Source organism: Opisthocomus hoazin, chromosome 2 (assembly GCF_030867145.1).
Source record: "Opisthocomus hoazin isolate bOpiHoa1 chromosome 2, bOpiHoa1.hap1, whole genome shotgun sequence".
In the NCBI taxonomy this organism is placed as follows: Eukaryota; Metazoa; Chordata; class Aves; order Opisthocomiformes; family Opisthocomidae; genus Opisthocomus; species Opisthocomus hoazin.
The window spans coordinates 84,972,006-84,999,896 of NC_134415.1; the positions used below are offsets into that span (position 1 = coordinate 84,972,006).

Here is a 27,891-nt window from a genome sequence, read left to right on the forward strand (position 1 = left end):
AGGCTGCCCAGGGAGGTGGTGGAGTCACCATCCCTGGAGGTGTTCAAAAACCGTGTGGATGTGGCATTTTTGAACATGGCTTAGCAGGCATGGTGGTGTTGGGTTGGCGGTTGGCCTTGATGATCTCAGAGGTCTTTTCCAACCTTAATGACTCTATGATCTATCCCCTACCAGGCACTGAAAGTTGCTCCATTTCAGTGAAGAGCTGGGTCACTTCCATCGCCCCGACGGCGTAACTCGCGGGAGCTCTGCGGAGCAGCTGCGCGGACACCACGGCACCTGAGGAAGGACGAAGCGTTTGGGCAGCGGTATCAGTCAGCAAACAAGGGGCACCGTCAGCGTCTCAGGGCGAGCGCGGCGCGGGGGGCTGCGGGGGTTCGGCAGCAGGTAAGGCGCAGCCCGGCCCTTGCTGTCGCGGGGCACCCGGGGCTCCCGCCGCCACGCCAAGCCCCCCGCCTGAACCGCGGCTCCGCGCCCTGAATTCCGCCCGGCGCCTGCCGGGCCCGGCGGGGGGACGCGGGTCGCCCCCACAAGGGCAGGCCCGGCCCGCCCCATCCCCTCTCCCCTCCCTCCCCGCCGCCGTGCGCAGCCGCGCAGCGACGGCGGAGGCAGGGAGCCGGCGGCGCCGCCCGGCGCGGCCCTCCCCGCCACGGCTGGGCTGGGCAGGGCAGGCGAGCGGCTGCGGGGGATGCGGGTGCCCCCGGGCGCAGCATGCTGTGGGGGGTGGGCCTGGCGGCGCCCCGCTCCTGCGTGGCGGACCTGAGCCGCAACCGCAGCCTGGCGCTGGGCTGGTGCGGGGGGCCCGAGGAGCCGCCGCCCGCCCTCTATGGGGGGGAGATCGTCGCCTTCCCGCTGGCGGGTGGGGGCGCGGGCGGCACCATGGCGGCGCTGGGCTCCGACTCCTGGTGGAAGAAGACGCTGTACCTGACGGGCGGCGCGCTGCTGGCCGCCGCCGCCTACCTGCTCCACGAGCTGCTGGCCATTCGGTGAGGCGGCGGCGGGGCCGGGGGCGGCGGGGCCTGCGCGGCGGCGGGCGCTGCCCCCTGAGGCGGCGCGTGCGGGCGTGTACCTGAGGGGAGCGCGCGCTGAGGCCTGGCTTCTCCGCTTCCCCGTGGTTTTACCATTTACCCTTTATTTTTTTTTCGTTTTCTTTTTTTTTTTTTTTTTGTCATTTTAACGCCGTTTTCTCCCCGTTTACCCTTTGCGGCAGGGCAGGAGGCGGCTCTGGAGGGGTGCCCGGCCCTCGCCTCCACAGGTGGCCCGGGGCGGCGGGGGCTGCGCGGGGCTCAGCCGCCGGGGTGCATGGCGGGCCCAGACCGCCGCCGGCCCCGGCGCTCCCCGCGGGCTCCGGGGCCGGTGCATCCCGGAGCTGCGGCAGCGCGGTAAGGGAGGGTGCGTGTGGTGGGGCCTCGGCCACGGCTGCTCCTTCGGCTCTTTAGTGTACTGATGTACCGTGCGCCTGAACCTCCTCCCCTCCCCTCCCCTCCCCTCCCCTCCCCTCCCCTCCCCTCCCCTCCCCTCCCCTCTCCTCTCCTCTCCTCTCCTCTCCTCTCCTTTTTATTGAATTCTGTTCTGTTTTTGACAGGAAAGAGGAAGAGCTCGATTCGAAGGATGCTATCATACTGCATCAGTTTTCAAGGCCTAGCAATGGTGTCCCAAGTTTATCTCCCTTCTGTCTGAAAATGGAAACTTACCTGAGGATGGCCGATTTACCCTACCAGGTACCTCATGCGTTTTTTCCTTTCAATTGCGGCTTGCTGTAATTGCATGAAATGGCAAACAGGCATCCTGGCTCACCCCCCCAAATCTGTCTCGTGCAGGGAGGTGTAAACATACGCCTGCAGCTTGGTGGGTACATCGGCGCTTTCACGTCTCCAGTTAAATTTGGTGTATAACCTTTAAAGATAAGACTTGACTAACACTGGTGTGGAACAGCTCTAGATTTAACTGGCAAAGCTAAGTGAATATTGGAAGCTAACTTGACCGGGAATGCTGAAGCAGGAGAGTAGTCTGAAGTTTATATAACGCTACATAACACCCCAAAACTAAAGCATAACATTGTTTGGTCTTTGAATTTCACCACGCTGAAGAGATCAAGATTAGGCAGGTGCCACTCCCCATTTTCCTGGAGGGTTTCTCACTGGAGCTCTCCTGGGAAGACATGCTCGCCTTTTGCTTCACCTCCCATTGCTGGTACTTCCCCTCCAGTGAAGGAAGGCAGTATTGCTGTCAAGGTGCAGTATTCGCAACCCCTCATTGTGGCTGGGTGCATCCCCTGCCACCTTCCCGCAGGGGATGAAGCCCGAGCTGCTCCGGTGAGTGAAAGCCAGGACAGCAGAAATCTGAATCGGGCCCTCTTGCCTGTTGGCATCACGGTTCAGTTGTGATGCCACGCGTCTGGCGCGTGCCTTGCTGCGGTGTCGGCAAGCTGTACAGTGTGCAACCTCTTCCAAACACGGGGTGGGTTTCTTTCCTGTTTGTGTTGAGTGCGTTTAAGATGATGTAACAGCGGTGATAAATACAATGAGGAAGTTAGGTAGAAAAAATGTCTCTCTCTCTTTTCTCCCCTGCCCCCCCCAAGTGATGTAAATTACCTCAAAAATCTTACTTTGTCTCAAAGAGGCTGAGCTGTGGGTAAGTTGCACACTCACCCCACATGGGTTCAAGTCAGTTTTTACTGCTGCATACCAAGGTGCTAGAAAGAGTGTTTCATTTATGTCCAGTGTTCTGCAGAAGAAAATCAACCATATTACAACGTTTTTATTTTTAAAACACATTTATGGTTCATATTCATTCACCTTTATGTGCGATTAAACTCCTTCACATCAAAGTGAAAGAAAACCTAATTAGTACATTTTGCTTAGGTCTTTAAAAGCCTGAGTTTAATGTTCATTGTCTTACGATTTAATGGTACTTGAATCAGATGCTTCAGAGCATTAAAGAGGAAGATTTCCATCCTGTGGGATGTGTTTTCCTCATTTAGGTTTACAGAACCTGCAAGATACTGAAGTTTGAACTTCAGTGGAGCAGGAGGGCTTAGTGCACATTACCCAGATCACTCTGGGTGGAGAAGCAGAAATGGCACTTACGAAGGGAAAGCTATTTTGGTGAGATCTGTTTTCTTTCTAATGGCAGTTGATGTAGTTCAGAGGTCTGTGATGATCAGAGTTGCTCTGAGGGGTGGCAGTTAAAGAAAGCTGCAGTGTAAAAGATGGCTGTGACAGGATCTGGTCACTTCTAAAAGATAACGCTGTGCGTTTGTGTGATTCAGGATGGAGTTGATCAGACAGCTAATGCTGGGTAGAAGTGAGTCACCCAGCTTTTTGGAGGGAGAGGGATTTACAGAGGGTTATCATCCCCTCATTATTTTCTGTACTGAAGGTCAGCATTGCTCTTTGGTGTTGCGTCTCTCTCTATCCCTACTCACTAGCTGTGAGCACGCTAAGCTGGCGTAGGTCAGCAGGACCACCAAAAGCAACTGCCCTACCTTCAGTGGCTCCCTCTTGACCCTTCCTGCGCATGCTTTTCTGTGCCAGGTCAGGCTGGGCCAGAGCTGGCCTAGCTGGAGCCAGGAAGGTTTAGTTTATTTGGTTTTCACCCAGCTTGGTTCCGCGCATGTTCCATGTGCCACGCTGCAGGAGCGGGAGTGGGTCCCGCAGGTGCTGGTAACACCAGGTCGCCGCTTTTAGCTGTGCAGGCTGATAACAGGCTTGAGGTGCTTGTGGGGTTACCAACCCTGTGTAGGGTTTTAGAGGTAAGTTTGGTGGAGCTAAGCTTACGAGCTTGGGATGCAGCTTTTTTTCGAGAAGAGGCAGACTCTGTTTCTGTCCTTGCGTTGGGAGTACGGTGCTGTGTTCGGCTCCAGCAGGCTGAGGAAGGTGCAGATGCCGCCGTGGGATGGAGCCGGGGGGGAACAGGAGGTAGCGGGGGGGGGGGAGCCAGCAGGCAGTGCCCTGCTCAGCTGCGATTAGGAAGTTGCCTGTACTTGGGCTACCTGGAGACTTTTATTTTCTTCCCTCGTGGCTGTGTTGCCTGTAGAACACTGCAGGTGACAGGGACCTCTGATGGCCCCCGCGGCGGGCAGCGGGGTGGCGGTGTAGGCGGGTATGGCCGGACACTGGAGGAAACGCCTCGCTTCCCTGTGCGCTGGCGGGGGCCGTGATGGAGGAGCGATGGCATGCCAGGGGCAGCTGGTGCCAGGGCTCAGCTCTGGAGACTTGGTGCGGCCATCACCTTCCCGGGGAGGGGACGCTTCAAAGCGAGGGTGGAGAACTGGGGTGAAGAAAAGGCAGCAGGGTGGTCAGACTGCTTTTACCCTTTCCATTCCTTGTGTTTGTACTTTATCATAGCACGTCAGACTATTGAATAACGTGCTGTGTGTTACACAACATGCTGTAATGGCAAGTGAGAAATGGAACTGGGTGACACATTTCTACCTTATTATCATCTGAATTTCTCCCAACAGATGTGCTGTTGTGATGTGCTTACGTTTTCTTGAGGCTGCCTTTCTAGATGCCAGTTCTCCATCAAAAATAATTCTGCCAGCCCCACCCCGGCTGGGTTGTCATATTACCTCCCTGTTTTTTTCAACATGTTTGATGCTTTTCTTGGTAAAGCTTGTTGTGAAGGAGCCCCTTTTGGGTGCTTGTGGAGATCTTCTGGTTTTCCTTGATTCCCTTGTGAATGTTAAGCGCTGAGCATTTATGTAATCTGATAAGTATTAGCAGAGCAGAAAAGTGCTGTTTTCATGCCAAGTATGTGAAGATGGTAGCCTCCTTGGGAAGACACATGAGTAAAAGTAAAAGCATAAGCAGCACTAATCTCCTGGATACTACTCTACAGTTAGCCTGGAAGTGCCCTGTGCCATTCTGTTTATAAATTCCTCCATAAATGAGGTTCTGGGGACCTCTTGTTAATTGTTGCTTTGCAGGCTGCAGTTCAGTTAAATGTACTATGAGGGGATATTTTGTTTGGTTGTTTTTGTTTTTTTTAATTATAATACCATAGCTTTTCCCTGCTTTGCAGCTGAAACAGTTTTTAAGTGGAAAATTGATAAATATTTGATGGCAGTTAGTAGCAGCCATAACGATACTGAGGTTTCCAGCCTAAAAATACCCATTTGAGAACAATGGAGGCAAGAACAGTTTAACAGATTTGTCAAGAGATGAAGGTTTGCTGAGGTCATTGGAAGATGTTTCCCATTTTGTTTGATAAACTGCATGTGATGAAACATGAAAATACTGAGAAGACTTTTTTAAGTTTAGGTAAGCCAACTTTCGTACAAGAACTTTAGCTCTCATCTGTGTTTTTGAGAGGATAAGATTAATGCAGTACTAACAGGTTTTTATGTAATGTATTTATTTGTATTATATATATGTGCAAACTTGCTTTTTTTGGGGGTTGCGAATGATATGGCCTACAGTAATTGCAATATGTAATAAACACATCTGCAAGTCTAGTACCTTCTGCAGAACATCAGTGTTTGTGCACAAGAAAGGAAATCTCATGCTGAAAGGGTTTAACACAGATTAAGCCAGCAATACTACACTATGTAGTTCTAGAAGAACCTTATAATTGTGTGTTAAATTCATAATGAAAGATTATGGAAACCTATCAGTCAGTCTGAGTGCTGAAAAAGCCTTTTTGATGAAGGAAAGTGATTTGCTTTCAGTTTCAAATGTTCAGCAGCTTTAGAGTTTCTCTCCTGGACCAGAGCAACAAGCCCGATGTCGCCCACACCTTCAGGCTGGGTGGGTTCATCTGATTTATGCACCCACGCAGGGATGCAGTAGATGAGCCATTATATAATCCAGTGTCCCTACCGTGCTACTTGTTTGGGCAGAAATCGCAGAAAAGGCTACAGCCAGAAGGCGTTGTTTTCCTAGCAGCATTACCTGTTTCGTCTGCTTCCGTCCTTAAGGAAACAGCATCCGGGAATGGCGGCGCATTTGCGCATCCACGTTCTGAGGGACAACCAGGATGCTGTGCTCTCAGACCTAGCAGGAGGCGTGTTCTGGTGTACGCTCCTTGCTGCGAGAGGATGTTAATCCATCTGTAGTGGATTCAGGAAGGGTAATTACTTGCGACCCAAACAGGTCAGTCCAGAGCTGCTAACCCTAAACCTCCAGCAGTTAGGAGCTAGATCCTGAAATGCTTAGGGTGACTGCCAGAGACTGAGTGCAGAGCCTTTATTGTGAGCCTTTATGGGTCGGCTTTCTGAGCTTGGATTTTTCATTCATTAAATAACAGGACGAGAGGATGGGAATCACAGGAAAGGAAGAACGTCCTGCCTTGTGTCTCTGTGTTCAGGAGTGAGAAAGAATTGAAGTCAAATGTCTGATCATGTTTTGAAAGCTAGCAATTTCTCTCGTGTTTGTCATTTGAGGCATAAATTCTCTAATCTCTGTTTCACTGTCTCCAGCTGTAAAATGGGGAAAATACATTGCTGCTACTGCGCGAGTGCTATGCTGAGCAGGTACACCAGCATACAGCTATCACTGGTGCTGTACTGGTGCTGGGCTCTTGGACACCCAATTGTAACAAATGTGTCTGTAAATGTATGAGATTTCTAAGTTACAAGGTTGCAGAACCAAATGTAAAGGCAGATTTCCCTCCTGCTCAGTCAGGGAATGATAGGCCTTTCATTATACGCTTGTGATTGTGTGTGTTTTATCCTTGGAGGTAGTGAATTCATCTTTATAAAGTACTTTTTTAACATGAGAAGAGCTGGTCTGTGCAAGAACCAAATTTAGTTGAGAGTCCTGTGATTAAAAACTTGTTTACAATAACAGACCCAGTCCTCTGGGAGTTCTCAGCATCTCCAACCTTTAAATAAACTCAGGTACTTAAATAACATTACATCACATGGCAGCTGACATAAAAGCATGTAACACCTGGCAGGACCTGGAAATAATTTAATCTGAATTGTCATATAGGGTAAAGCTGTTGGTCTGTTTGAATGGCTACCACTAGTCTAGAGTGTTAATCTAAAAAATTTTCTGGATAGTGTTGCCTTTAAAACCACAGAAAATACTTTAAAAGCTTTATTCTCATTGAAACAGAACCTGAAGGGCCATTTTTATATGTATGTTTGTTTGTTTACTTGTTTGGTATTTTTTTTCCTTAGAACTATTTTGATGGAAAACTTTCCCCTCAAGGGAAAATGCCTTGGATTGAATACAATCACAAGAAAGTGTCTGGCACTGAGTTCATTATTGACTTCTTGGAAGAGAAACTTGGAGTGAATTTGAATAAACACCTCGGTCCGCAGGAAAGAGCTGTTTCCAGAGCCGTGACAAAAATGGTGGAGGAGCACTTGTACTGGTAAGCTTGCATGGCAAAGCTGGTTGCGTTCTTGTGCCGTCAGATCTGTGTCTGTTCTCGTGCCTGGATGTGAATGCTTATTTTCTCTGGCAGAAAATTATTTCCCAATTACTAATTTCACAAGCCTCTTTATCCTAGAAAACTGCTGCTGCTTTCTGCGTGTGCTAGTATGAGCTGGAGGTAATTCCCCTGAAAAATTGTGATACTGTGTAAGCAAGGTGAGGAGTCAGGCCCTTCGCCTGCAGCATTGCAGAAGGGAGCAGTGGTGGACTGTTCCTCTGTCCTGGTTCCGCCGAGTAGAAGCAGCCTTATTAATATTAAGAGCAAGAAATCAAGATGGCTGAATACCTTCGTGGTTTGAGGGGCACAGGGGAACAAACCCAGCATCTGCATTAGATCCGGAATGTTGTGTTCTTTCAGTTGCTGGTTTTAGCTATCTGTGTGTGTGATCACAATATGGATTATTGCCTTTCCTGTAACATAGGATACTCCTGTTAATATGTATTGTTGGCAACACTGCCACTTGATGGGATACAGTATGAGTCACAGTATCCTGAGAAGCTGAAGTATGTACATGAACGGAAAACATAAGTATAGCCTTGCTGGTACTTTGTGCATTTTACTGACACCTTTGGAAATAATACCTGTGATTTCCCCCTGCCTTTACATTTGAGTCCTTTTTAAGTGCCCTTTCCGGTCTGGATTCACAGAAGTAGCAGGTGGACATGGCATCTTGGATGCTGCATTGGATGCCTCAGCAGGCACAGAGCTTTTTCCCAGTAGTTTGCTTTCTAGCATGTGTTTGAAGTCCTTGCTGTACCAAGTCTTGCATTCATATTGCACTTTTTGTGCAAAACAGTATGTGATTTAAATTGAGTGTGTTTACCTGCTTTTTCTTTCACCTGGTGATCAAAGATGAGCCGCAACATGTGTACATACAGTTCTTAAAATAATTTTTAGTGCTTCCTGGGAACAATTTGAGCATTCCGTAGGCAGATTTAAATTATATGGTTTAGAAATGTAATCCCTGCCTTCCAAGAAGCGTGACCTTCGCCAGTTATACTCGTCTGCAGTGCCATAGCCTCAATCTCAAGTAGCCTGCAAATGCAACTTTTTTTTTTTTGTTCGTTTTTCTCCCTCAATTATTGTAGCTGCCAAAGGGAAGGTGAGGCCTTTTAATCCCCTGATGCTCCATCTCCTTGCCTTAGTGTTGGTTGTTTCATCGTCCGTAGACTTAACTGCTTTAAATGTGACATTACTGATGACAAAATTATACCACTGTTGTGTCTCGATTACAAATTGTGCTTTTGTGTGTGAAGCTTTTTGTCCATCCAGGCTGCCTCTGAGCTGACTCAGCACTGCTGGGCACGACATAGGGGAGCATGGGAGTCTGGTATTGCAAATTCAGGCACTGACCCAGGGAGGTGGCGTTGAAATGGGTGGATAAAGCTAGACCATGCAAGAATAGAGATGTGCATGCCTGGTTGTGTACCCATGTTCCCTTTCCTGTTTAGGCACACAGTTCAGTTTCCCTAAGGCAGGTTTTTTTGCTGCAGTGTGGTAAACCATCCAACTGTGAGTCTTACTGTATGTCCCTGCTGTGTGGCTGTAGCAGTGGCTTGCGGTGTTGGTGAGGTCACACCATGCCGGTTCTCTGTACTAGCCAAAGCCTGAGCTATGAGGTGTCACAGTTGTACCGCCGTAATTTCCAGGTAACAACCTTCACCATCCTGTGGTTACGCCAAAATAAAATCGGGTTTTAGCTGTATGGGGCCGCATTTCTCCCTGACAGCATTGCGTCTGTGGTTGTGGGATTCCTTCACATTGGTCCTTGAACCTGCCCACTTCCCACCAGAAGTTCAAGGTCTGTTCATGGTGTCCTCAAGTCCCACAGTGAGGAATTTGTAACAGTGATCGCCTTTCTGCAGAATAAGGTTTATAAAGTCAAGCCTCTAAAGCAGTAATGTAAAAGTGATGCATACCATTTTATTGCCAGCAGCATGCAAAGTAGCTTCATGATAAATAAGTAAAATTGTAGTACATTTACCGAACAAAGAAGCAAAGTACATCCTGTGGTGTGCTGTCCCTGGATGGAGCTAATCCTGGTGGATGCTCAGCATCTCCTCCTGAAATGTTTTTGCTTTTGCTGAGGTAATTGCTCATCTTCACCAATTAGAGCCTCTTCCAGGTGGAAATTGCTGCTCCAGCTGGAGTTGAGAGCAGTGCGGGGCTGTTGTGAACCTCAGCCTCTAGACACCCTGCCTCTGCCCCAGGCTCTGGTGCCTGGCAGGGGTTGAGCAGAAAGGCAGCAAAGTGAGTGAGCGTACCTATTTTTGTGTTGGGATTAGAGCGTATCTCCGAGATGCACGAGACTGATCTGGAGCTGGCGCTTAAACTTCTGTCCCTGGAGAATGCCGTAACTATTAGTCTTTTGCTATGTTTAAATTGCAAAAGAAAAAAAGCCTGCTCACCTGAATGGATCTTGGGCCAAGTCAGCAGGGAAGAGGTGTGTTTGTTGACTCTTGCCCCAGGTCCTGGATTCGGTGCAGACCTCTGTCATCTGTAGAAGGCTTGCACTGGGTCACCTCCACTGCCTGCAGGGACCCATGGGCCCTCAGAAGCCAGCAGAGCACCCACAGCCATCTTCAGGACATGTTCAGTTTTTGGTGTATCTGCAGCATGTTTGTGGGATCTGACCTTTGCAGAAGACGGGCTGGAGGATGCCAGGTTCTCACGTCCTTCTGGTGCTGGTGTGCTGGGCTCAGTGGCACTGCCCACATTCAAACCAGGCAGCTCCCGGTGCCTGCAGGGCTAGCAGCTGCTGTGAGGTGCTTTCTGGCACTGTAATCTCAAGAGAGGGATCTCAGGTCGGTGACAGTAATGTGCTTAGTGAGAACCTAAAGCCTGGAATATGCAGCTTAACCAAACTAACCCGCTAGATTGGTTTAGCTGTATTGTCAAACACAGCCTTAGTGATTTAGAAGTGTGTGTGTTTATGTATATACACACACATATTTAACTCATTTCTTGCTTTGTTTTTCCAAAAGACCGTGTAAACATCACATGTGATGAGTGCTTGAAGTACAGGAAAAGCATGGTATGAGAATACAAATGAATCTGACTTTGGTCGGTATTCAGACTTGCCATGTATTAAACATAAACTATGTTTATAATATAAAAATGTTTAAATACATTAAGCCAATTATAAGAGCGATGTCTCTCCTGCTATTAACAATGATGAGGCTTGAATGCTGCTGGCAGCTTAAAAGCCAGCGGCTCTGGGATGGCGCACAGCAGGTGGGGTTTCCACAGCTGATTGTGGAATGAATCCATTATAACCCTTTTGTCTATCAAGAAATTCCACTCTGCACAGATTCAGATAGGAAAAATAACCCCCAGTTCACATCCTTGTGAACACCTCCCCCTTGCCTTGATGTTCAGACAGTTTGGGGATAATCTGGCAAGACGCTGTTGATGAGTCACTTTCTCCATCTCCTCTCCTGATTTATGTATTGAGGCCAAAGCTGCTGTTACATTTAGACTTCAGATTTGCTTCACCCCCGCAGCATTGCTCTTTAACGTGTTATTGTTTAATTTATACTCTAAGATTTGTACAGATGTGCTGGCACAAATAGGAATGTTAATGTTTCCCAGAATGCTCAGTTCAGGCTAATATTTTAAAATAATTATGTCATCCTGTAAATACTAACTGTAGTTTAAAATGTGTAGTTACGCTGAAGTAGTTTATGTAGACTAACCGATGTCTGGCATTTCCTAACTTTTTGTAATGTTGAGAATACTCAAGTGTTGTAGTCTGAGCAGAGGGATGATGGGTGGGGTTAAATGCAGAGGAGCATGTTTTCATAGGAAGCACAGATTAATGAACCTTTGAATAGAATTATTTTAACAAAATGTTTGTAAAGCCAGTTTAAGAAGTGCTTTTAGCTGTCTCTGAATCTGAGCCTGCTTTTTTCTTTGCTTTTTTGTGCTCAGACCCATAAAATTTTAGGAGTAAACTCTGGTTGGCTGTTTAGCTGCCTTCATTGCCCATGTAAGTTTGAGATTTGGGACATGTGCCAACTTTACTTATTCAAAGTGACAAGAAGATGTCTTAAGATTGTGCGTGACAGTTTAGCCTAAGCAGGGTTACCTAAATGCTGTGCAGTTGTGTTCTTACTGCGTTGCTGTCTTGATTGTTACATGCTTCATCTGATCTCTGCCGCTTCCAGACCCAAAGACCTTCTCCCCCAGTGCAAGTGAGTGCTAGGAGAATGTATTTTTCCATTGAAGTATAGCCTAATTATCTTTGTGGGAAGCCTTGTTCATCCTGTCTCATGAATTTCAAGCCATCCTGGACGTGGTTGATTGTTCTTGGTGCAGTGCCAGCTTGCTAGTGTGATTGGAGTGAACAGTAACGATGGAAAGTCCATAAGACCAAGTTAGTCTTGTGCAGCTGGGGTGACCATTACAAAATGTTGCAGCAGAGCCTGCTCTCTTCTTCTTCTGTTTTGTTCTGGCTTCTTTTTCTTGTTGACCCTCTCTGTGGGTTGTGTTGCGGAGTTGATGGGCAAAGCTGATCAGGTCCATGCTGGGGAATGAGGATCTTTGCAACGAGACACATGGCAGTGCTCGCGGAGAGCAGGTTTTTCTTACAGCTAGAGATAGTATTTGCAATTATTTCCCAATGTTCACATCAAGACCGAACTTTTTCTTCCTATTCAGAGCTGTACATGTCCAAGGGAAATTGTTCTTTCCCAGGCTCGTGAAACATGACTACTGAAACGTTCTGCTCTATGGAGCACCTTTATACTTTCAGCCCAGTCATCTTTCTGTCCTTAGATCCTGTTGTGCCTTTGTTCCTGGAGCAAGGCAGTCTCGCACCACATCTTCTAGCCAGAGTTAATACTTCTGGAGTTTCAGTAGCTGTTTACTCTGGTGCTTGCTGGCTTTACATTCGCCCTTTTGTGCTGGTGCCTCGCATTAAATCTGGCTTTGTTTCAAACTCCGCTGTGCTGAAATCAGTCCAATGACTTGAGTTGATCCGTCCATTTTGAAAAACAAGGATTGTGCAGAACACCCCCGTTCGAAGAGTGGTACTGAAGCGTGTGAAAGGTCAGCAGGATGCTTTTGTCATATTAATACAGTGCAAGAGGTTGTGGAGAAACCTATTGAGGAGAAAAGCCATCAGAAAAATAGCAGGTGCATTTTTGTTCTTCATTGTTCATGCATTTGCAGCAAAACCTACACATGCTTCACTCTTACTGACTTTAATGAAATCAATTTGAGCAGAAGGCACTGTCCTGCAGAGGACAATTTTTGATAGAATTAAAATGCCTATCACCTGCTCTGTTGGGAGCATTCTAAATTTGAGCTGTAAGTGGATTTTTTTTTTTTTTTTCAGCTGTTATGCCAAATATTTTCCTTTTACCTCATGTTATTAGAAATTCAAGTAAAGACTTTGTGGAACCTTAAAGTTTAGAACATTTGCATGGTGTAAACATAGCTGTTCCCTGGTAGTACTGCTGAATTCAACTTCTGTCATGACATATCGGAGTTTGATAAAACATACATTTAAAAAAAAAACCTCACAGGAGTTCTCCAGGAGATACTGCTTTGTGTGTTGAGGTTTTTTTTTTTTTCCCTTGAATTAGGCAATCCATATCAGCAGTAAGGAAATTATATGCAATTAGAAATATGTACAACAATAATACTGAAGTCAGAGTTTCCAAACTAAAAAAACTGAGCTCTGATCTTACTGGAAATGGAAACATTGGATTATTAAATGAATAGTTAATATAATTGCATACATGAACTTGCAGCTTTCTAGCTTCAATAGTTCATCATGTGTCCATGAGCCTGTTTTCATACAATCTCAAATATGTAAATCCACTTTTAGATTTTTCAGTTTGGAAATTGCTACAACACAATGGAATATGAGTATCAACTCCCAGTGTTTCTGAGACCCTGTTGGCTTCATATGTTTCTCATGTATACTTTGAGATATCTTTAGCCCATTTTCCAATATCCTGTGAACTTGGTGACAAAAGTCATGTGGTCTTTTTTGTTTTTTTTTTTTTTATAGTGTCAGAAGATGCTAGATATTAAAAAAGGTAATGCTTCTTTTTTCACAAGTTTCTTGAGTAGTGACAGCAGCAAATCAATTTTTTATTTGCCCACAATATTACTAAAGAACAATAATTCATGTAGGGAACAAAAATTTCAGTTGGTAAGACAATTTTTTGTCAAAAGACCTTTGAAAATAATATATTTGCCTTTCAATAAAGTTGAAGTACAGCCTGAAATACAGCAGAGTCCTTTGGAATGTCTCTCTCATAAAATCAACATTTTGAACATAGGAAGAAATACAGGAGAAAACTAACCCAATAACCACCACCCCTTCATCTTTTAATTTTATTTTTAAAATATTGTGGCATTGTTAGTTTCTGAGGAGAGCAGAGATCTTCTGAAAAATGACCGCCACAGTATTTATTTTGGGGCAAAGTTGCTGCTTGGCTAAGTTTCAGCAGTGTAGAAAGCAAGGACAACAGGTTGGTGGGAAAGATTAGTTTCTTTGTGGGCTGTGATGGTGGTGTTTTTCTCCAGGTCTGTGCAGTCAGTCATCTTTCACTAATAAGTCCTTTTGGCACTGCATTTTGTTACTTGAGTTTAAGACAATTCTGCAGCTTTTATTTTATATTTCAGTGTGAATCTTATTTTCTCTTGAAGCGAGTCATGATTTACTGAGAGAATAAGCACTGGGCAGTCTGCGTAAGTATTACAAAGTCAGTTTTCTCTGCTGTCGGTCTGCATTGCATCAGGGTCTACTGTTCACTGGAAACTACCTCTCCATCAGGCCAGTGAGTACTCAGTGTTAAGAAAGCTCACGCCTAACCTTTGTGCGAGCCTTTGCAGGGTGGTGGTGGACTGTCTGGGTATTGCACTGCTATGACTTACTTTGCATCCTTCTAGGACTTTAGCTTACTGCCAATGGGTGGAAAATCTTCACGAGACACGAAAGATGGTTTCACTTTTTGGCCCGTTCAGTGACTTGTTGAAGTGGATCTTCTGCCATCTGACCAAAGGGATCGTGAAGCGTGAAATGTACGGCCACGGCATTGGCCGCTTCTCGGAGGAGGAGATGTACACGCTGATGGAGAAGGACATGCGGACTCTAGCAGGCCTTCTGGGTAACGTACAGCGAGTTACGCGCGCTCGGTTCGTTCACAGCCCACTGTCTACAGGATGACATCGACTGTGAGCACTTCCCGGCAGCTTGATCGTGTACACAAATAATCTCATTTTGTCTATGGGTAGAGTCCGTACTGCTGCTGTCATTCAGTGTCGCCCTTGCTCTGACAGGGACACTGTTGCTTTCCCTGCTATTTGCTACCAAATTGTGTCTCTAGAGGGGTGCTCTTCTCTGAGCATTGGGTGTGTGTATCTAGAGGAGCAGAAAGTGGCCTGTGATTTTTGGAAGAGCATTTTGCTATGTGAATTTAGGAAAGCGTAGTGTCTAGTTCTGCAAACGAAACCTCTTACTTTTTTTGGGGGGGAGGTGTGTCATTGTTTCTTCACAGGACTCATGGCTGTTTGATAGATTGTTAAGAGGCTGCCACTTGAAAACCCTTTGCAGATGTTATTTTGATTAGCTGGACTTTATTGTATTTGGTTGGTGTTAGCAGCTTTATTCAAAGCTGCTAGTAGGAGATGGGTCTGTGTTGTCAAAATAGGTGGGTTTAGGCTTCTTGCTTGTTGTGGATGGATCCCATAAGGATAGTCTTAAGGTTGACCTCACTTAGCTAGAACCATATGAGCCTCATTTCTGCTGTGTAGTTCAGGCTGAAATTGGCACCGGAGCTGCCTACACTCTGCTTATCACCTTGCAGTCTGCTGAGAGCTAATGATACTGTGCTTCTGTGTAAAATTTGCATTTTGAGGAACGGTTTGGGCAAATTGTCATTCCCTTGAGTTTGTGTCTCTTGTGCAAGGAACCAAGAGAGATGGTACCTGTGTGGCTGCTTTGTTCCCTGTTGTGATTGCTTTAAAGAGGTGGCTGAGTGGAGGGCAGGAGGGGTGCTGCCCTGCCCTGCCCTCCGGAAGGAGGACATATTGCACATGCTCTAAATAGGCAAGTATGGAGTGGATGGAGGGAGCAAGTTGAGGAGAGCCCAGCAGAACGCAGAAACTTTCTAAAAGACATCCAGCTTTATGTATGAGATCTCAGCAGGTGGAGGTGCCACCACTTGCATTAGTAATTGGTAGCAGATGTTAGTCACTGTCAAAATGTGACCTATGTCAAATTGGAGTCTTCTTCCTCCATCCAGAGTGGCCTGGGTCGTCTTGTGAGGGTAAATGCTATGGTTACACAGTCTCTTCCTTTAGGTTTTGGTGGGAAAAATCCTCAAGGATAAGGTGTTTTCTTCACTATATCAGTTTTTTTAGTTATGTGATACATATGTTATCAGCAGGGGTTTTATATTTTTACTTGCAGATTATTGACGAGATTGTTGTGCCTTGTGTACTTGAGAAAGCCTTGATGAGCATATGTCATATTCCTGTTATTTTACCACATTACCAAATGAATTTTGTACATTTTTTTTATCTTCCCCTCTGAAACGGATGTCACATTAGTCAATGTACAGTTATGTAAGTCATTATGTTTGCCCTTTTGATTATTGATGCATTTGTCTACTTTTCTATAATTGCCTTGATTTTTCATGAACACAAACATGCTCATGTTTTCTCCAGCCAGCTGTTTATGGTTGAGTCTAGTAACTGTGGCCTCCAGGTGGTATCCTTGGACAGGAGGTGGGACGAGGACTTCCAGCCTGACTGGAGACTCTCCTGTTTCACAGGGGGAAGGAGAAGGTGGTCAGTCAGCCTGTTGCCTGCACAAAAACCTTTGTGAGATTCCCCTCCACGTATATGTGCCTATGTGTTTTCCCAGAAGAGGAAGCAGTTGGGCTTTTGGCTGTTAATTAGAGGGCAATCATAAGGGCTTAAAAAAGATGCCTATCATGCAGAATAGCTGCATGTACCAAACTGTAGCTGTCAGTCATCAGGCATATCAGATTAATTTAATACTCCCCATTTTCTAACAGAGAGCATTCACACGGGAACAAGAATAACTTTTAAATTCCAAGAGCTGCTTCCAGAGAGTGATAACTTGGCAGCTGCCAAGTCTTGTGATGCTCATTTTGACATTCCCATCTTGCAAGCATCTTTGTGCTTTTTTTCTATTTCATTTCTAAGAGTAATTTTTTCTTCTCCCATGCACCTGTTTCCCTAACAGACTTCTCCAGATCTCATATAAACGTGGAGATTTGAACTAATCCTCCTGTGATGGATCAGCTTGCCCCGTTGGTATCATCTTGCTCTCTGTCCTGCAGTCTTTAAACCGGAAATGTAACTTCCTTGTGTTGTAGTAGTTTCCTGCTGCCTGGTAGTAGTGTAAGGAAGTGGGGAGAACTGGGTCTATGAACTAGCAATATATAAAAATACACATCTTGGCAATTATTTGAAAGATGCAAGTGAGTGAGCAGTGCCCATAAATCTGTTGGTGCCCTCTGAGCTGTCTGCCTGCCTCAGCCTTTTGGGTACATGGGGATTCCGAGCAGGGAGTTGCAGGGCAGCAGCTGCCTGAACCGGCTTTTGAAAAGCATTTGATGTTTTGTGGAGAGCAGGGGTGCTCAGATCTGGAACACAGAGACGGGACTAACCTGAACGTGAGCCTCTGATGCTAATTGAAATGCCCTGCAGCAGCCTGCTGTGCGTGCTGCTGTGGAAGGGTGCAGGTCTCCCATAGATCTGTCTCTTGCTGGGGTTTCTTGACCCAGTGCTGAAGTAGCTGCTTTTTAATCGTCTGGCACATGCGCTCATAAGTAGTGGAGCTGTGTACTCTCAGGTCCCTGGGCAGTACAAATTTGATCCAAGTCCAGTGTGACCAGGTGGTTGCGTTTCTGTTGGATTAGCCCAGGGATGTAGCGAGGTGTTTGAGGTAATTAGCACTATGACAGCCTTGATGTGACAGGCGCTGTGTAATCTGGCATAAAACTAGAGACTGAGATGATACCTGGTCTGTCGGAAAGTCATCTGGAAAAAATGTTGCACTGGAAGTTTTGGGAACGGATTGGAACGGGTAGAAGGAAATGTGAGTAGAGGCTTTTGTTAGGCGGTGGAGTGTGACCTAAAACCAGATTTACGGTTTTATGGAAGCACAGCTCTGTTTCCTCCTCTTCCCCTTTGTTTCTGTGTACTTGAAGGTGCAGATGTTGTGCCTGGGGAGCCATTCTGCTTGCAAAAGAGTGGGGTGGTTCAGCCCTCACTCACTGCCTGCCTTGGTTGTAGCAAGATGGAAACGGCAGTGTTGCTTCCTAGCACAACATCGCTGTGGATGGAGTCTCAGATGCGGTTGTATGGTGCTAAATTCCTAGTGTTTACATAAAACTGCGGTTTGGGGACCAATTTTTGAGCTGTGTTTGAGATCAGTGAATGCTAGGCGTCACATAAATACTGAAAAGACAACATTTACCCTGTATGTAGTTTTCAAACAGGAGGTTGATACAACTATGAAAGAGCTGGGGAGAGTTAACTCTGTTAAAATTACATCTGACAGGCTGGAGGAGGTTATTGTTACTGATCATTCCTGAGCACTGCTTTGCTACGCTGTAGTACAGGGGACAGCAGCATTTGTTGTACTGTATTCTGGAATTTGATGAGTTTTACTGCTGGACAGTTTTTCTATACTCACTCAATAACCCTAACATTTAATAACCTGCTGAATTTCAGACAGCTTATATTGGGCCAGGGAAGAAAGTCCTGGGGAGATGGGATAACTGGGTTTGGAGAATTCAATTACGTACCACATTTCACAGAGCTGATAGCACTTTGTGCCAAGGCAGGGACAGTGCAGCCACTTAATGCAATACCCCATGGCTCACCTGCGTGCCCTGTGTGCGGTCTTTGCTCCAGGCTTTGTGCCTGTGACAAGGAAACGAGTTTATACTGGATGTTTCTTTGCAAGTGCTGGCTTTGAAATGTGATTTTTCTTCCCTGTTTTAGGTAGTTATCCATCTGTGTGTGCTGTGGTGGCCACTTAGGACCATCATGGCATTGGGGTGCCCAGAGAAGTAAGCAGAATAGCGGTGTGGAGCAGACACGTCCCCCTTCTGACCCAGGCCAGTCCCAAGCAGCTGCTGTTTTGCTTGCCTGCCTGGGTGCCTGGTGTGCCTCTGTTCGGTCCCTGCCAGACAGAGACCAGTGTTTGGGGTGGTGGTGTGTGAGAGGAGCGGATCGCTTCTGTCTGCCGCTGTGTCCTTCTGCTGGAGGCGCAGCTCATTTCTGAGCAGTCGCTGCTGGTCTGACTGGTGCATCCGTTTCAGCCTGAACAAATGATGGGAGAAGAAAGCTTTGGGTACGGCTTTCTTTTTTCGTGTGATCAGATGGGCAACCTGAAACTGTATCTGCGCACATGAGAGATATGGGGTGACCAGCTTTTTTCAGCAAGTGCAGTCGTGATTTTGAACTACAGTTAAATGATTTTGGGTTTTCACCAAAGGAGAAAATGGTGCTTTCAGGCACCTGCTGACTGCAGAGAAGATTTTAAAAGCAGCAGAACTAGTGCAGTGTGTATATGCTGCCAGCTGTGATGCGCAGAGGAGGTTACTTCGCCAGTGGTGGCTCTGTAATCGGCCTAGTTACAGAAGTGGTGAGCACAGGGGAAGCTGCAGTGATGGAGGTCACCTGCTGAACCCTAGCAACAGCTTTTAAACCATATTCAACATTGAATCCCTGTCTTTGAACCAGTGAACCTTTTCAGCTAAGTGGTTTCAGTAGGAAAAAAAAAAAAAGCTAAAGCTGTAACCAGGGAAACATCTAAATTTTTTTTTTAATTGGGGAGAAGTGACATCTAGTTGATAAATGTTTGTGGTTGTATTTACAGGTGACAAGAAGTACATTATGGGACCAACAGTTTCCACTGTTGATGCCACTGTCTTTGGGCATCTGGCACAGGCAATGTGGACGTTACCAGGGACTCGACCAGAAAGACTAATCAAAGGTAAGAAAGCTTAAGTGAAAAATTCTTCGTGGCATTTGCCATGTTTAAACTTGGAGCACCTTGTAAGGATATTTGAAGACTGCAGCAGCAGTTCAGCTGTGTTGCAGGCTGTTCTTGCCTTTGATGTAGCGTTTGTATCCCTGTAATGCTGTTTTCTCTTAAACTTCTTGTTTGTTTTCTCTTTAGTGTTCTATGTGGTAGTTGTTTCTATTCCTGTACTTGATCTTTTCCCTGTTTAACATAGCAAAGACTGAATGCCTCTAAGGAGCGAATGCTTGGTAAGGTATGAGAAGACAGAAGCATGGCCATGAGACAAATTCTGCTGAACTGAGTGGTTTCATAGAGGGTAGAACTGCAAGTGCTATTGTCCTGCTGAGATTAGAGCCTTTGCTGTTACTGAAGGTGCTGGGAAAGGAAAAAGTCGAGACTGACTTTGGAGTCACTGTGTTTTTGCATTAGTAGGAAACCAACATACCGCTCCCCTCCACACACTTTTTTTCTTGTGGGGTGGTATAGGCTTGTGAAATTATTTTTGTGTCCCTTTTCAGAATAAAATCACGCAGTATGGAAAGTGGGAAGAGCTAAGGAGGACAAAGATGTGAGAGCTAATGGATGCAAAAGGAATGAATCTGACCTGTAGATCTACTCTGTGCAAGAGGGAGCTACTGAAGTAACAGTTATGAGGCAGAGTTGCTCATTATTAAAACCTTGAGGGGGAAAAAAATACTTGGGATGAGGACATAAGTGTTGTCTATACAGTTCTTCCCCTTGATGTCTGGGGAATCCTGAACAAAACTCTGAATGGTCCATGGCTTTCAAGAGGGAATACTATGTTTGGTAAACTAATGTGTCTCTAATGAAAATAAATAGGTGGCAATAGATGCGCGATATGGATGATTCTCTGTACCGATCCACCTGCTCATGCTATTGTGAGTGCAGGTTTCACATACACATTCCCTTTAATATGCTGTTACTTCTTTGAAGTTTTTTGTAATTTCTTCTCTAAGCATATGTGTATGTATAAACATAAGGCATAAGGTACTGAAGCTAGGAACTTTAGAGGTGAGCCAGTAACCGTATAAAAACTTTAAAATGTGAATTTATCATGCAGACAACGCTGCCATCTGGTGGTGGAAAACCCAAATTCACTGTTTTAAGAAGTGTATTATGTATGTATAGGATCAAATTATGTGTTTAGGAACCAAATTTCTGCAAAATAAGCAAGGATTTTATTGTGAAAACTTACAGCATTAGTATCTTGTCTTGATTTATTTCTGTAGAGGTTGAATTTGGGATAACTGTTTAGCTGCATGTATTTATATTCATTCCAGTGTAACACTTCGTGTTGTGTGTAGGTTAATAATGTGTGTTTTAAGTTATATGAAAGTTACAAACAGAGCCAAGAGGATCGATGGGATCTTGGCATTCTGAAACCGCTTTGGAAGGAACCTGCACAGTTTGTTTCCAACAGTGCTAACGTTTTTCTGCATCAGCAGGTGAGTTAGAGCATTATTGGCTGGATGTATTTACTGGAGTCTGTTGTGCTGTGTTGCAGGTGAACTGATTAACCTTGCTATGTATTGTGAAAGAATAAGGAGGAAATTTTGGCCAGAATGGCACCATGATGATGATAACACTCTGTATGAATCTGAGGAAAGCAGCGAAGCAAGCAAGACTTACTCCCCTTTGCAGGACTTCAGTTTTTATTCAAGGACAGAAACATTTGATGAGGAAGGGAATAGTGTTTCTCAAACCCCTGACACAGATTACACTGGACACTCCCTCTTTGATTCGGATGTGGACATGGATGACTACAGAGATCATGAACAATGCAAGTGATGCATAGGAGCATCTCCTGTTTTGCAGACAAGCTGTTGCTTGGGATCAGTCTGATTTATTTTCTCCTCCAGGTCAGGAAGAGGTTTATACCACTTTGGAAGAGACCATTGTGCTTGACTCGTCTGTCACATGCTACCTGGACTATTTCAACCTTATTTCATTTTGTGTAACTGTTCAGATGGAACCAAGGTAAACAGCTGTTTAAAACACACATGGGCAAACTGGAGGCCCAGAGGGCAACAGGACCTTTCAATCTACATTTTTGTTCGTGTTCAAAACCAGATCCTGTAGCCAGGTGGGACAGACCTCCAGGAAGCGGACCATTTGTCAGAGCTGGTTTGTGGTGATGTCTTTACAGGAATGGGTTGAGGACAAAAATGGAAGAGGCATGGCTGGCACACCTTTCTCCCATGGAAGAAAATGATTGATGCTGTATTGATTTGGCAGAGTTTCGGGGGGGAGTTTATTTGATAGCTACCTGTACTCTGGGTGCATATGTTACTACAGTGTCTGCAGGAAAGAACTGCTCCCAGTTCTTTCTGAGGCAGTCAAGAAAGGCCGGAGAAAAACATATTCCTACAGAAAGGAGCTTTTTAATGTTTCTTTTTCTTTGCAGAAGATTGAAGTCACAACTCTAGAATATTTTTATTCAGAAGAGAAATGTTGATTTTAAGTGTTTGGGAGATCATACGTTATCTGGAATGTGTATTGGCCAAATTTCTTCTGTGTTTTCAAATCACTGTTACTATGTTTTACTTGCCTGTTATTGCTAGGCAAGGCTAAAGAATTGGGATTTGTTACTGAAAGTCTGGTGCACCTCAGCAGTGTTGTACTCTTACCAACAGACACGTCAAACCTATGAAGCTTGCAAAGCGATTTGGTGTAGTTCTAGGCATGGAATGCTGTGTAAATGCAAGATGTGGGCCCAGGCAATCAAATGCTTTAGAGCTGCCTAGCAAGGCCCTTCAGCGGGTGCTGGGCACTGTGTTAGCTTGCGGTGCACAGTCCCTAAAGCTGGTGTGTGGGAGGTAGTTGAGGTAGGGCAGCTGCGTCAGCGCGGCTGTCTGTGGGGATTTCCATGTGCAGAAGGAGTGACTGGAATTGATTTTTAAGGTGCTTTGCTAGCACATCTGTGAATCTGGAACCCCAAATCCAAAATGATTGCACACGTGCTGACATGCTTCATGGTCGTGTCTCCCTAAATGCAGGTTAGAGGTGAGAATGAATCCGTTGGATTTACTCGCTGCTTTGAAAGTAAGCATGTATGTCGGCATTGCTTGGCCATGCCTAGTTGGTTTTGAGTAGAAATAAAGCATAGAGACTGCTATGGTATTTGTAAACATGCATATAAAGTCAAGTATTTGCCTGCAGACTTTAGTGGTGGTCTGTTTAAAAATATTTTAATTAGGACTCTCTCAGTGAGTTACAGTTAGATGAATCGGGATTCCTCAGCAAAATTTTTACAAGGTGTTGGTTGTGCCATACGTTCTGGGAGCGGACAGGGCAGAAAGCTGCTTTAGGATGCCACTAGTTGGTAGTCCTAATATCTTGGAGCCTGAAATAACTCCAGCTTTCAAAGAATACCTCTCTTTCTTGGGTCGTAGAGTGTCTTCTGCGGAGGAAAATGCTTGCTTGAGGGAAGCACCGAGCTAGCCATGGCTCTGAAAGCAGGGGGACACACATCTGCAGTGAGATCCCAGGTCTGTTCGTGCATGGGAGTCACTGCAGCGAGAGCTGACTGGTTTGGTGTGGTCTGAGATGGGTGTGAATTTGCACCCGTTTCCTCAGTTCCCCAGGCGTGTCCTTGGAGCCATGTCCAGTCGGTGGTCTCCGTTGTTGTGGGTAAGTGTCATTTGCAAGGTGAACTAAAACCGAGAAGGAGGAACATACCATCCAGTCACTTGGGACCCTTCTCAGGAAACTAAGCACAGGAATAGGGCACAAGAAGATAATCTTGGGCTTGAAAGCACAAAGGTGATGGCCTGACATGCCTGTGAAACTTCGTAGCCAAGTCAGGGCAGATTTTGCCTGCAAAAATGTAGGTATTGGTATTGTGGCTAAAAGGCATCCGCATCAAAAGAACTCCTCTTTAAAAATGTTTGTGTGCTGGAAATTCTGCTGGAGATGTTCTCATTCACTTACCTGTGCGTGTTTGAAGGCTGTGCTTTCTCCATCGCTTCAGCGTTGGGAGGGTGTGCTTGCAGCAGATGAGTCCCAGCCGTGAGTCCCAGGTCTTAAAAGACCAGCCCGAGTTCAGTGAGCAGCATCGCCTTTGTAATTTCGACAGGCTGACAGATCTGTCCGTGGCAGCGGCCCTTGCGACGTCCTGAAATCGGCGACGTCGTTTTGCCCTCCCACATCTGTGTGGCTGGATCTGGACTTTGCGTGGCCAGAGACAGGCGACACCATCGCAGTGCACGGCCGGTGTCGCACCGTGGCCTCGCTCGTCTGCCACACCACGGCGTGGGGACCTGCGCCGGGGACGTAGGAGCCTCAGAGGGCCGCGGTTACGCTCGCTCCTGGCGTTTTTTGCTTTTGTTTTGATGAACTGGTATGCTTCAGCAGAGGCTGAACCTCACCCCGACAGGCCAGGTAATGGGCTTTGCCCCTGGGCAGGGTGAAGAAGAGAAGGGCAGAAGGGGTCGCAGAAGGGGAAGCGGCTTTTTCCTGTTGGCTGAGTTTTTAGGGTATTAATCAGTGGGTTGGTTGTATTTTGTCGCATGCCTTCCCTTCCTGAGGGACTACTCAGGTTGCTTGGAGAAGTTAGTTGGCTTTCTCTTCATGACAGCTCCTCTCAATAAAGTCTGCGTTTTTGGGTTTGGCCGTGTTTTAAACTAGAGGTGAAATCAGGAAACTGCCTCTTGTTAGGAATTTATAGGTGTAGTATTTTGTCCAGGTTTGGTAGGAAATCCTTGGGTTTATTTATCCCTTCTGGAAACAAATACTGACTGTTGGACCTCTTTAAAAGGATTTACTCCAAGTTTTTTTCTTTTGGAAGCTGGTCTTGATAAAGTGTTGTGGGGGGGGAGGAATATTAAAAAGAAAAGTAGCTTTTTTAAATCTGTGAAAAAGTTCATCTTCTCTTTACCCATGCAAACCAAAATGAGTTTTCTTCAAAAAAAAAACCAGAACAGATTTTTTTTTTTTTCTCTTTCCAAACTTCTGCTAAAAGAGCAAAGCTTTCTCAGTCCTGCAATGTTTTATTCTCCCCTGATGATGTCTACTTTTTTATCTTGGTGCTGAGGGGCTACACAGAACTGAAAATAGTCAGTGAGCATCTTTCTCTCCTGTTTTTTTTTTTTTTTCTTCCTCACTGGTGAAGATTGCAAGCAATTCTGTCGTAGGGGTGCTGGAGGTCCTGGCCATGCTGCTGGCGGGGACGGGGGGCATCAGGTGTCTCTGCAGCGGTGAAACCTGGGACAGCTGCGGGGTGCTGACTGCCTGCCGGGTGAGCTGGGATGGTCACTGGAGGGCGGAGGAAGCCACGATGTCATGTCTGAGGTGACGCTGACCACAGAAGGTTTTTGCCCGGCTGGGTGTCCTGCTGCGATGGCCGGACACTCATTGCAGGGTGACATTAGGAAGGGTTCGTGGACCATTGTCCTGAGAGTCAGGTGTCTGTCAGGTCGCTGAGAGCATCACGGCTAGACCCGGTTGTGGTCCCAGCCATGGACCTGGGCTGGTTTTGGGATGACAGTGGTACATGATCCCAGTGGGAGGAAGGCTAGGTTGGGGCTCCTCCATGCTGTCCATCCCCTCCTGAAATAGGGCAGGGGGCCCATGGGTGGTCAGGGCAGGAGGGAGAGGGTGGGATGTGGGGAGAGTGCTGGGTGGCCGCAGGAGGACACGGGCTGGACCTGCAGCCTGGCCAACACTGCTGCTCCAGCAGCCGGGCGGGAGCCCTGTGGGAGCATGACGACTCATCCTGGGGAGGAGACAGCACGGTTCCTCCCACTTACTTTACCTTAAATACTGCCAAAGGCTGACTACTGCCTTTGTTTCCCTAGTTCTGCTTTGAGAGAATGGATAATTGGTCTGCTCCTCATTTGGCAAATGGGGGTTTAAAGCAAGCCCTGCATTTCCAGCAGAGTAAAGTTTGAAGCAGCCTGTTGTTTTTTCATGTGAGCTGCAGTGTGTGACTGTGCAACGCTCTGTCATGTCAGAAGGGATTTGTTTAGCCCTGTCAGAGTCATTGGCTCTGTCAGCAGAGCTCACTGTTACCGAGTAGGGGAAACAGGCGCCGGGATGTATGGGTCCTACAGAAATCCTACAAATGTGGTGCTAGATTTAAAAACCAAACCAAACCCGATGTTTCAGATCTGGAGGACTGTTCCCATCCAATTATAACACTGCGAGTCACACATTTTGATCTTTAAAACCTTGGCAGTGTCCTTCCAGATCTATATTCTCTTTGAAAAAATATTGCCTGAAATATTTCTGCAGCAACAGTTCAGGCACAGATTTCCTTTTGTCAGTGATGTCTGCTCAAGTAATCATGACAGTTTCATACTTACAAAATATTGCCTGCTGGAAAAGTGTGTTATGTGCAGATTTATGCAGGGCAGCTCACCAAGTGAAATTTCTGTGGTGGAGGATGAATTCAAGTGGGTCTTGTCCTTAGATGTTTGAATAAGAATTTGAATCTGTTTTCTGACAAGTAGCTGTTTAGCCTAGCCCCCCCATGCCCAAATACTGCAAAATTATGAATTAGGCATGTGATCAAAATAAAGCAAATTATGCTCTCTAAATGTAGAATTATGCTGGGTGGCCCAGTAGCTGGCGTATGGAAACAGATATATAGATACTTTTATATATATATATATATATATATATATATATATGTATATAGTGTAGGTGTGAGTTGTGCCGTACGTGTCAGTGGCTGTGGTCTGGAGGAGCATCCAAGTAGTAGTGTCTAATCCCGTGGACTGAGAGACCAGAGGTACATTTAAATGACCACGGAGGTTTTCAGCAGTTGATTAGTGCCAGAGGTATTTGTGTGTGCTGTGCTGTGCGTTGGGTGTTCACTGGTGCTAAGTGTAGGCAGCGCGGGGACTCATTTGGTAGCCGTGGCTCTGATGAGGCTGCCAGCATGCTGTCGTCCCGTGCTGCAGAGTCATCTGCGTCCTGGTGACGAAGGGCAAGGGCGAGGATCCGTTTGGGTCTGACCCCTTTACGGAGCATCGCAGTGAGCACAGCTTGGAGCTCGCTGCTGGACGTGGGCTGCCATGTCCAGCTGGTGCCCTGCTGAGGGAAGGTTCCCCTGTACTGTGGGGGTTGCTGGCTCAAGGGGGGACTTAATTTTCAGGCCAGTGACCCTAGTCTTCACAGCTTTGTCTTAGTGGAGAAGAGTGTTTCGATATAAATCAACTCAGCAGTTCTGGGCAGTTCTCTCTTTGATGGCGATCAGGGAGGGCTTCTCTTGCATTCCTTCCCTATATAAGTACACTAAGGTGAAGTACTTCTCACCAAAGGTTTCTGCAGCTCCTGAGGAGTTTGGAAAAGGAACGGGATGTCTGTGTACAGCACAGGACTCTCAGTTGATGGAAACGGTCAGTGTGTCACTGCGGGGCTAAACTGTTAGCACCACGTCCTGGCTGCCCCACTTGCAGATTTTTAAGGCCAGAGGAGATCGTTAGGGGCATTTGGTCTGACTCGTGCAGGAAAAAGATTGTAGGATACCATCTAATAATTTCCATGTTCAGCTCAACAAACTAAAGCTGAAATGGAGAATATGCTTCTAAAAGGCATTCAACTTTTGCAGAACAAATAAAATCCTGCCCCCCCTTGAAGTTGCTGACAAAAGTACTGTTTGCTTCAGTGGGGCCAGAGTTTCCAACTGAGCTTCCAAGTGATCCAGAATTTAGCGCTTCTCTTATTCCTTTGTCTAATTATCCTCACCTAAAAATTTGCATTACTTGGGGCAGTAAGGCAAACAAGATGTGACTGTTGGTTTTTTAAGCTCTCTAAGCCGAAAAAAAAAAAAGGCAGAACATTTTTAAGCTTCACCGGTAGCGTTGGTATTCTCACTGGGTGCGATGTTTGTGTTTGTTCTTCCCTCACTTCTTTGTTTGTTCTTACAACTAATCTTTCCTGGAATGTACAGGTTTTTATTTTTTGGGATCCTTGAAGAAGTCCCAGAGTTTTAACCATTGGAGTGTGCAATCCAGTGAGAATATAGTACATGTGGATGGGTACGGGGGGAGGGATATATCCAGTGTACAAGGTTTAATTAACAAAATGAAGCAACACATTGCTAAATGAGGACTTTAATGCTGTAGCTGCGTTATGTTGTTTGTCTATGAACTTATGTGAGACATAAATTATTTTAGCACTGTTATTACTAGTTTATAAAGCCATATTTAAAATTGTACACTTAATTGTAACATAACTTTAAATTGTGCACTGTGTTGATCCATGTATATATATATGAAAATCTGTATATTTTGTCTTTATGCTGTATGTCATCGTTGTGTAAATTATAACTGATGGATCTAAAATACCTTTTGGGCTCATGTTCTTGTTCTGAATGTCTCTGCTTTCTGTAGAGCTGTGAACTGGCGGTGTGAGAGCGGGGGCTGCGTGAAGCTTTAATGGCCACGGAGTTAAACCCTGATCTTGCCAGGCAAGTGCTTTAGCCACCAGCATTATTTGGGTGGGGTCACTCTGTC

At 45.9% G+C, this 27,891-nt stretch overlaps 1 protein-coding gene across 1 annotated transcript; it reads left to right on the forward strand.

The window, feature by feature from the left end:
• The first annotated feature begins 643 nt into the window (after positions 1 to 643).
• FAXC (failed axon connections homolog, metaxin like GST domain containing) lies at positions 644 to 27,689 on the forward strand. Its single transcript, XM_075414326.1, has 6 exons — positions 644 to 986; positions 1,586 to 1,721; positions 7,127 to 7,323; positions 14,293 to 14,510; positions 19,265 to 19,381; positions 20,937 to 27,689. Exons 1-6 carry the CDS (start codon positions 712 to 714, stop codon positions 21,218 to 21,220), a joined length of 1,227 nt encoding a protein of 408 aa, XP_075270441.1. The 5' UTR covers positions 644 to 711; the 3' UTR covers positions 21,221 to 27,689.
• Positions 27,690 to 27,891: the final 202 nt, after the last annotated feature.

Excerpts from the sequence above, each read along its gene's own strand:
- FAXC (XM_075414326.1), top strand. The coding sequence starts at position 712 with ATGCTGTGGGGGGTGGGCCTGGCGGCGCCCCGCTCCTGCGTGGCGGAC. Across the intron at positions 7,324-14,292 it reads GTGGAGGAGCACTTGTACTG|GACTTTAGCTTACTGCCAAT; the intron begins GTAAGCTTGCAT and ends GCATCCTTCTAG. Across the intron at positions 14,511-19,264 it reads GACTCTAGCAGGCCTTCTGG|GTGACAAGAAGTACATTATG; the intron begins GTAACGTACAGC and ends TTGTATTTACAG.